This window comes from Micropterus dolomieu, linkage group LG05, assembly GCF_021292245.1.
Source record: "Micropterus dolomieu isolate WLL.071019.BEF.003 ecotype Adirondacks linkage group LG05, ASM2129224v1, whole genome shotgun sequence".
Taxonomy (NCBI): Eukaryota; Metazoa; Chordata; class Actinopteri; order Centrarchiformes; family Centrarchidae; genus Micropterus; species Micropterus dolomieu.
Window position 1 is genome coordinate 11,259,702 of NC_060154.1, and position 10,634 is coordinate 11,270,335.

Consider the following 10,634-nt stretch of genomic DNA (forward strand, 5'->3'; position numbering starts at 1 on the left):
AACCACGCAGGGTGACTTTAAAGATAAGGATTTTATTCACAGCGAATGAAGATGTTGTGCTCAAGATGCTTGATATATTAGTCTGTTACCGAAGGTGCTCCTGTGTTTATCCAGAAAGGATGAAAGGGATGAGAGGTTTTGTCTATGATGATGCTCAGTAGCTTGAGCATCATCCTGTCTGAAATTTCCACTCAACTCTCAATCTATCAAGTTCTTGTTATACACACTAAAACCACCTATATATTAATATATAAAAAGAGCAATAGCAGTGTCCTGCTGGTTAATGTACATACAATTTAAGTGCAAACTCTCCAGTTCTTCTGGCCAGGGAGTTTTTTTGTTACATGTCCCTCTTTCTCCCCTTGTGTACTCACTGTCTTACACTGTAACAATCTAATAAATCAGAGCCTGCATCCAAATCCTAAAATCAATATCAATGTAGCTGATACGGTTTTGTTGTTAAAAGACAAGGAGGACATGAAATCCCTGGACATGTTTTGGTGGTGAAATATAGCCACATTTTGCCTAAACAAACGATTCAATTCATTCAAGAATATTGCTGGTGATATATTATATGGCCTAATACTACTGTAGGCAAGGTAAAGAAATTGTATCAAAGAAGGTGAGTGGCAAATGGATTAAATTCAATGTAGAGTACACAGTAGATATACACAGAATTTTGAAAGGATAAAAAATGAAAATTCAACAACTAAAAAAGGTGAAATAAAACTGCTGTTTGTTTGAATTGTGAAGTTAACTGCAAGCCAAATTTACTCAGAACATGGCCCAAACCATTTATGTGTACAAGAAAAGACATATTTGAATATAGTTTATTTAGAAGATAACAAATTCAGTTCAGAGAAAAGCTGGACTAGTGGTCTGATCGTAATGACTCAGCAATGTCTAAATGATGCTGTCATCTTTGCTTCAGTTTGAATAAAGAAAGTTACACATTAAAGCTATAAAAACACCACAGTAATAAAGGTGGGAGACTGTGTTACTTTACATTATTGTACCAATTTAGTTTTATTATTTCAAAACTAAAACCTTGATAGCACTACTAGTACTCAGCAGTTGCCTATGTTTCCAACAAAACAGTCATGAAACATAGAGCTGATATCTATTAGGATACTTAATGGTTTACAGTAACTATTTTCTCGTAAAATGTCAAACATTCATTGGGTCCTGCTTCTCAGTTGTGAGGGTTTGATGCTTTACTGGCTCTTTATTGGACAAAACAAGACATTTTAAATCATCAACTTGGCTTCTGAGAATTGTACAAAACAAGACATTTTAAATCATCAACTTGGCCTGAGAATTTGTCTCAATCAAGAAAATAACATGCAGATGCTTAGATAGATGAAATTAAGAGTTAGCTATAGCCAAAATGGAAAGAAAGAATAATTTTCTTAAACTGTAAAGACATTTCCCGTTTAAGTCTTGGGAATGTGGGTGCTTCAGTTGGCTTGGTACACCATCTATCAAAATAAAAACATAAAAAGCCCCTGAAGAGTATTTTTAAAACATGATACACCTTTAATAAAGGATGCACATAAAGCTACACAAATGTCTACATTCTCCTTTGACTACAGCAGTTTACTTTATATTGCACTTCAACGACATCATGTGCTTTTACTGGTACAGGTAAAACAATGAAAATACACACTAAGGCAAACAGGAGACAGTTTTAAAATTGCCACTTGTAGATGGCCACATTTCAAAAGGAAAAACAAGAACTTAAAGCCTGCTCCATCCGAATACACACATTAAATACATCAATAACTTCAGCAGCAGAATCAGAAAACTGATACATACTGATTTGAAAAGGTGCAGCAATGCAGTCAAAATAAAAACACAAGCAAGTATCAAACATGGAAGATGGATAGTTTAAGTACTTTTTCAGAGGATTTGAGCAATATGTGAGTTTAGCATTGCTAAATATCACCTGCATCCTCTTGTTGTTAGTCAAAGGACAAAAGCATGTGTGGTACACAAGATGTAGCACTTGTTGAACATAAACTGCTGCAAACACCGACAGTCACATGGACACAAACGATTTATGTAGCTGCCTTAAAGGGTTCACACTGGTTTATGTTGACAGTGAGAACGATTACGGTGTCAGGAAACACAAGGGCAGTAGCAATTATAAAAAACACACACACACACACATTAACACCCAACATGGAATAACTGAATCCAAGTTGAAACACAACCACTATTCGTGTTCATTTGTGCAATTGTTACTGTGCATTGATGTGATTTTCAGTTATCTTTGTTGTTTGAATAACAGAATTATAACAAACAAAATATTACAAGATAGAAAGAAGCAAAAAAATAAAACCATTCACAACTGTACAATCAAAATGTCTAACATAATAGAAGTTGAGTCTGTGGTAATACCTTTCCAAACCCAACATTTAAACTCAGGAAATTAATTAATTCATTTAAACATTCATTTAAACTCAGGAAATTAATTAATTCAAGAATGAGCTTTCAGAGTCAATTTGTGCCGTCTCTAACTTAAGCCCTTGATTGGTAAAACTAGAACACTTGAAGAAAAGTATGATTATGTTTCAGATATGAGATTTATAACACCATCTAGGTAATGCTATTCAGGAAGAGATCAATGAAGTTCATTTGGACATAATATACTAATCAATTAATAATAACAGAATATAATAACATATAATAACATTACACCAGCTCAGGGACAGCAGTTGAAAATTAGCCATGACGGCTAAACTGGCACATAAACAGAAATGTCTATTAATGTGCTCTGTCCCTGTAACTGTATATGTAAAAATACGTAAAAATAAATAAAATACAATCACTAAATTACACAGAACATTGACTTGCTACAGGTTTTGCCCCTGGAACGCATCAAAATGTGTTGGTCGAATACTGAATCGTCATTCAAAAGCTTGTATCGGTATCATGAAAGTGACTCAGCATTATTCACAACAACATTTGCTCTTCAGTGAAGTTTTGCCTGTTAATTAAACACATCTTGCCCAAAACAAGACAAAGTAGAAAACAATACTGCTAAGTAGCTTTTCAGGTCGTTCCCTCAAATCAGTGAACACACACAAACTGTAGCTGACAACTTGTGAACGACTCAATGGTCGGCAGAAAGAGCACATGGAATAAAATCTTCACAGTCAGAGGTCAGATGGTTAGTGTTGTGTGGCGTTTTGTGGAATTATAATTGGTGTACAAGCGATGCCAGCAAAGGATTCTGGGAAGTGCAAGTCCCTCTCCCACTCATCGGTCTCTGTGTTGTACACCTGCACGATGCTTGTGACATTGTTCAGGTGCCAGTTGTAGCCCCCGACAATGTAGATCTTCCTGTCCAGTAAACAGCAGCCTGCCTCAGACTGCCCAGCTCTCATGGGACTGACAGTGGTCCACTGGTCGTTCTCGGGAATGTAATACTCGACCGCAAGAACATCAAAACAACGGTCCACGTGGTCCATGCGACCGCCCAGAGCATAAACCCGATCCCTGGTGCCGATCATAGCATGCAACACTCTCGGTTCATTCATGGGAGCTCTAAAGTCCCACTGGTCTGATACTGGGTCGTAGCAGTGGAGAGTTTTCTTGTCATCCAATGAGACACCATAACCCCCTGAGATATACAGCTTTTCTCCACATGGAGTTCCTGCATGACCCCAAATCCTGCGTTTTAATGGTTCCACATAAGTCCACTCATTTTTCTTTGGGCAGTAGCACTCTACAGATGACAGACTGCCAGATCGATTGCGCCCTCCGGTAGCGTACAGCTGTCCGTGCAGCACGTTGAGCTGGAACTGGATACGAGCCTCTTGCAGGGGTTGGATGCGCAGCCACTGGCTCAGATGAGGGTCATAGCGATAACAGCTGTCCACTGCCCCCTCGCCGCTGCGGTACTGTAAGTGCTGTCCACCAACGATGTACACAAAGTTATCAAGTACGGCAACACAAGCATGGCTGCACCCCGCCTCCATCTCTGTCAGCTCTTTAAATTGGCGCGAAGCTATGTCAGGAAGATGGTAGACCTTGGTGCTTACTGTGCGGTCGTTGTCGGTGTAGGGCGTCCCGCCAAAAGTGATGACTGACATGACGTCAGAACGTATGAGTGTCCGCGAAGACTGCATCTCATGCTGTCGGAAGGGAAGGATCTGGTAATTGAAGGCCTCAAGGAGATACTGGCGGCACAGCACATCTTCCACCATGATGTCCACCGTCTGAACACTGTCCACCAGCTCAGAGGAGCGCATGAGCGGGAAGCGCACATGGCAGAGGACACTGCTTGCTTTAGCCCGGCGAGAGTCATCATACTGGAGCCACCTGATGGCGGCATGGAAGAGGTCGATCTCGCTACAGTTCTTCAATTTGTTGCTCTGCAGGAAGAAGACAAGGCGCTCCATGGGAATGTGCAGAAAGTCTTCCTCCTCCGCAATTTGGAGGAAGTGGCGGAAGGTGAAGGCATCCACCGACTCTTTGAGGGAAGAGAGGCTGAATGTGGTGGCCATTTGGCCGATGTGCAGGCAGGTCTCCACGCTCATCGCTGACTTGAGGAACTCCTCGCAGAGCTCCACAACTGGGACCATCTGGAGAAACACAGCTGCCCCGAGGACATCCTGAATACAGTCCAGGTCTAAAGTGACCTCAGCACTGTAGGCAAAGTCAATTATATGTTTCAGTCCACGGGCGGACAAACCCTTCAGCTCTATGGCATCTTGATTTGACTCCCTCATGCCTCCGGTAAACATTGCTCTGTAACACAAGAACAAGCCAATAAACTACATGATAGTTTTATAATTCCATCTCTTCTAAATGTGAGGCAATGATTTAAAAGTGAATGAAGTTGACTTTCCATAACTGAGTCAGAGCACTTATATGAAATAGCTTTCTTATTTCTGGATTATTATTTTGTTAAGGTGTCCATGTAAAGAGGGATGCACCGATCACTAGGGCTGTCGCGGTGAAGAAGTTTCCCCCACAGTAATTTGTTGGGGCTCAACAGCGCGGTATGCGGTATTATTGCCATTTTTGCCATATAGCATAATAAGACATAGCATCTGTCACCTCACTGCACAGCGAGCCGCTAACAGCAACTTTATGGTCTGAGCAAGCTAGTTGCTGGGTGCTAGTCAAGGTTACACAACATTGCCGAGCAAAATCATTTCTGTAGTTTGACTGTGTCGTTACCATCAGGGCATGTCTATCAAGTTAATTTACATACCGCAGCAACGCAACCCAACGCACACACACATACCAGTGCGGAGCAGAATGGGCAGTTCCATTCAAGTTTAACAAAGCCAACAACTGCGCTGTAGAAACGGTACAACTAAATTTCTAAAGAAAACATGAAAAACAGCTGCAGGCATCCGACGCTTGTTATTTACTGAGCTTCAAAGGAGGTTTACCGTTCACAGCTTCTCTTGACTGTCCTTCACTATTTTAATATCGCCGAGCCTGCTAGCCACATTAGCCGCGGAATATGCTAACGCCAAGTTAGCTAACCTTCAAAATTAACAGTAAAAGAACACAAAACACCGCAACACTTACAGCTTCCAAGTTTAAGGTCGGGTTATGTACAGCCCATGAAGATCCGTCGTTGAACCGTTAGGGCCCGTGTCCACCAAAGCGTTTTTTTTAAGACGCCAGCGTCTATTTTCAAATCATTGCAATGGGAGCGCAGCGTTTTTACTAGCTGGTAATAACGCCAGGAGCGTGACGAGGCGCTGAGCTTTTTTTTTTTTCCGGTCGCCGAGTGTTGAAAAATGTTCAACTTTGGGAAAAACGCTGCGCTCGTCACTGTCACTTTTTACCAGCCGTCCAATCACACTGCAGGAGGGGCGGGACAAACACCGCACCGAGCACATCCGATCGTGAACGAAACGATGTGCCTACTCGCCGAGGTGTTTCCTCGCCCGCAAAATCTCACGAATCCACGTGCTCTCATGTTTCATCCTTCTCTTCATGCAGGGCAAGGGCCAGAGCAAGTTGGCCTACATACTTTGTGGTGACATTTTTACATTCAGTAAAATTAAGTAGGCTCCCCTAGTAGCAGCACATTGCCTCTACGGAAATGTATCATACCAACCACAGCATCTCGAAAAACAACACTGCGCCTCCTCAACGCACCCTAGCGCTCCCAGCTAGGCGTTTTCAGAACAGCAGGTGGCGTTTTCAGCTGGCAAAAAACGCTTTGGTGGACACGGGCTCTTACAGAGCTCGCTACGCTTGTGGAATTTTTGAAGCACTTATTATTTTAACAAGCACTTAAGTGTAAAGTATGAACACTGGGATTGGCCAATAGCACGGTATTTTATTTTTGTGGTTATCGTGACAGCCCTACCGATTACATACTGATATTGGATATCAGCTTGAGACAAATAGCTGGATTATGGGGGGGGGGGGGTCACAAAGTCAAAAATATATCTCACTACATTTTTATTTCACCCATTTGTACATTATCTAATTTATGTTTAATAATTTATAAATTTAGGAGGTCCCCGCTTTCCATTTCTGGAATATGCCTTTCTGCAACTTATATAGTTGTAATATATCAGTTGTAAATTTTAATTCAGCAGAGTGTAATGGCTCAGATGAAAGACAAAATGAAACAAGGCAAATGCATTATTTTGCATGTTGTTGCCAGTTACACATTTCTCCCTCCTTTTACTTTCTCTCCCAGCTGAGTTGCTTTCAATATAGTTGATCTATGAATTGTAGCTTACTCCAACAGTGCACTCAGCACTGGCTAAGTGCTTCAAATTTAAAATGTAAATGGGGGCGAGAAGTCTTGTGATTCAGACTAACCTGAAGTAATCACTACATGCGGCCAGCACAGCTTTGTGGACCTGGAAGCGCTCTTCATTGATGGCCAGCACGACGTCAAGTAGTTGGCCCTGAGCCCGCAAGACCGACAAGCCCTGGAGGAGGGTGGCACTGTGGCTTGGGGCAGAGAATGTACAGCGCAGGGTGCTATTCTTGTTAGCCATACTGGAAAGAGAAAAAAAGCCTTGTCACAATCAGTGAATCAAGGGACCATACACCTTATTTCCACATAAAACTCCCAACTTTTCCAGTGCTTAAATTCTTAACTGAACGTAGAGATTAATTATTTTTACGTATAGGCCTATTGCTAGAAGCTGTTATATTCTGGCCGAGCAGTCTGTACAGCTCACGACTATTAAAACGTGATCCGCATATGGATAACTAATGTGTGGTTTTAACTCAAGATGTCATAGATGCAAATATAATCAAATTTGGGTTGGAGGGATGCATTCTGTCTTTGCCTTAGTGTGAGCGTATCTGCACATAGGAAAAGAAACAACATTGCTATGAGTAGTTACAACATACTGCTTAGACATGCACACAGAAAACAGAAATTAATCTGCCAGTAAGAAGCATGGTAAAGGAAACATCACTACCACAAGTACAAACTAAATGTCAGTGTGCAGAAACAACATGCAGTGGTAAAAAAAAAACAACACCACACAAACAAAACCCATTGCATTAGGTAGAAGTGACATTACCAGAGATAGAAATTAGAAAAAAACATTAAAAGATGCAAAACTTCATAAAGACTAAACGGTACCTGATTTTATTAAGGTCTTCCTGATATCACTTTCTACAACTTAACACCATAACCACATGTAGAAAATTTGTAGCCATTTCTTTATAGACCTGCTTCGTTAAATGAGACCCCAAAATGGCATCCATTCACATAGAAGGCAGATTACACATGACAAAAATGCATCTCCACACCACCTGTGTAAGGGAATTATCCCATTGTTCAAATCCAACAATTTTCAGATCACAATTTAATTTTATACCAGATAGAAATTAGGTCATGATATATTAAATGGACTAAAGCTCTGAGGAATTTGGGCCTGTGAGTACATGGGCAAAACAATACCATAACTAACAGACATTTCTGCTCAACTCAACAATTGTTTAAGAAGACAGTTTTCATGCTTCCACACCTGCTGCATGTGCTGATCTTGTGTCTCAAGCTACTATAGCTTTCTACATCATAGATGTTTGTTGCAACATTAAGAATAAGTGTTTTTCTTGCAAATCCAAAAAAGGACTCTTTTGAGATTGTTTTAGATAAGTAAAGGACATGGACTTTCTGAATAAAAATACTGTAGGCTGATGTTTAAAGAAGCAGATAAAATCTGGACTGAACGTTACTAACAGGCAAGACTCGAGCCTGAATGATAAATTGTCCGATAAGTGCCAAAAAATGTTTGCAGTGTTTCAAAAATAGTTATCAAATAAAAGATTATTTTTTTAATACAACATTTGAAAAAGTGGTAGTTGTCGAGTTATCTGTTTTTTGGCTTCAGTGACTGCTTTAAACTCGAAAAAGGCTTAGGAGATACCGTCTCGGCCCAGGCAAAACGCCTTAACGTTCTCAGCCTCAAACGAGGCTATCTGACTGCAGCTACATCTCACCGTGCTGATTGCTCCACTTCGGAAATGGATGATGATACCACCATTCCCTGGCTCGGCACCATTATTGCGGGGGCTCTGATGCATAAGGCCATTTTAATGCTGAGAACCTGGGGCTCCACTTGGATACAAAGCCTAAGGAGTCTGCTGACCCCACACCCTACCAGGTTTCAGTAGTCATGGCTACATGGCTGAGGGTGATCCAGAGGCTCCAATGAGTTCGACTCCACGCCAGCTAGAGCGCTGGACCGTGGCTTGCAGGGCCAAGCATGGGGCAAGGCGCCCGTCTCCACCTCTTCCAACTCCAACTCTGGACCTCCCGCTGGCCAACAGATTCGATATCCTCGATACGCGGGACAGACTTTTCCCCTCTGGATATTCGCCACCATCCCCAAACGGGCAGATCCTCCTCCTCCTCCTCCTCCTCCACTCGCCGCAGGTTGCTGATAGAGGCTATGACCAGGAGAGGATCTGGTAGGGTCACTGAGCTGCAGACAGCAGAAATCTCCCCAGCCGAGGGAGACTGCGCCCCCCTGCTGCAGAACCCTCTGGCAGTGACCACCCGCAAAAACATGGCACATGCCTCGACCCTCCATGATGCCTCCTCTCATCCAACCAACTTCAATAATAATCGGTGACTCCTTAGTGCAAAATATCCACTTTGCAAATGCAGTCACAAACTGTTTCCCTGGTGCTACAACCCCCGACATAATTGAAAAACTCCCTGGCCTCCTCGCTTCGCTCCCAACGACCATCAGGAAAATTATAGTACATGTTGGCACAAATGACACCTAATAACAGCCATCTGAGCTGACGAAACTTGACTTTATTCACCTCTTTGACCTGCTAAACAGGAGTGGAAAGTCGGTATTTATCTCCACTCCAATCCCCACTCTGGGTTGTGGAGCTGGCCGTTTTAGCAGGATCCTCAGCCTTCACACCTGGCTCAAGTCTGTAGCACTCATGGCATTGGTTTTATTAACAATTTTTACTTATTCTGGAACTGCCACACCTTCTTCGCACGAGATGGACTACATCCAAACAGGTTAGGCAGTCGCATGCTGGCAGCTAACCTGCAGAACGGTGTTCTTTTCCCTGCACTTGATTGACTAATTACATCACCTGCTCTCTGTTTCCCCTCTTCTCCCTCTCCTCTGTACACCATTTGCAAACGTTCCATTTCTGTTAGCATAATTGACCCTCGCTCAATTCCTGTAATTTTCTCGCAGAGGCTGGTCAAATGGAATAAACGGACCCTGTGTAATACCAATAACTTGAGAGATGCACACCATAACCCCGCTGCCAGCCTCCACGTTAGAGTTGTCCCAGCCTAGATTATTTGCAGCACACCTGAACTCATCACCGGTCAGTGAACAGACCACCTCTTCCACACCACTTAATACTGCCACCTACTGGTGTAGAAAGCCATCACCTGCTAGTGCTATTTCTCGGGCATCACATATTCCGGTAATCACAACGCACAGGTATGGTAACCCAAATGTGCATAGGACACACAGGAATAATAATCTCCTACAGATTCAAGCAAAGGAACCAAATGTAGTTACTAGTACTAATATACTTAAAATGGCACTTTTTAATGTGAGATCCCTCTCCAATAAGACTTATTTTAGATTTTATTTTATCTGAACATTTAGATTTTATGTCGTTTTTAACAGAAACATGGCTTCAAATGAATAATCATAGCCAAACTGTTGAACTGTGTCCCTCCAATTATGATTTTAATCAGCCCAGAGTCCGTGGTCGTACTTTAGGTGTCAGAATTTCTACTGTGGATTTACTAGATATGGCAGTATCTGACCACAGATGTATAGTTTGAACTGTGAGTCACCTGCTAATCCCACAGTCTTATCCCACGCCATATGTTCTCACATGCTAAATGACCATAGTGTGGCTCAATTCTGCACACTGTTTGACAGTCAAAGCCCAAACTTGTCTGAGTATTCCAATGCCAACAATCTGGTGGATAATTTCAATGCGATCTGCTTGTCCTTACTAAATATTGTAGCACCCCTTAAAGTTAAGTTGAAGGCCAGAGATAAAAAGCAGCCTTGGCTCAATGACAGTACTCGCAGCTTAAAAAGGGAACATAGGAAAGCAGAACGTAGGTGGAAGAAATCTGGACTCCAAGTACACTATGCTAGTATGAAGGAGCTGCTATCACAGTA

At 42.1% G+C, this 10,634-nt stretch overlaps 1 protein-coding gene across 3 annotated transcripts in view; it reads right to left on the reverse strand.

Moving 5' to 3' along the window:
• Positions 1-1,513: 1,513 nt before the first annotated feature.
• The window catches only part of klhl26 (kelch-like family member 26), a 17,926-nt gene continuing 8,805 nt past the window's right edge, over positions 1,514-10,634 (reverse strand). Inside the window, exons 2-3 of one of the 3 annotated variants that reach the window (XM_046049691.1) lie at positions 6,808-6,990; positions 1,514-4,755 (exon numbers count right to left, since the gene is read on the reverse strand). In XM_046049691.1, the coding sequence (XP_045905647.1) occupies positions 3,174-4,755; positions 6,808-6,990 (1,765 nt within the window). In that variant the 3' untranslated portion in view covers positions 1,514-3,173. Of the gene's footprint in view, positions 4,756-5,550; positions 5,742-6,807; positions 6,991-10,634 lie in introns of those variants that run through there. The other 2 variants (XM_046049694.1, XM_046049692.1) reach the window with 2 other exon arrangements.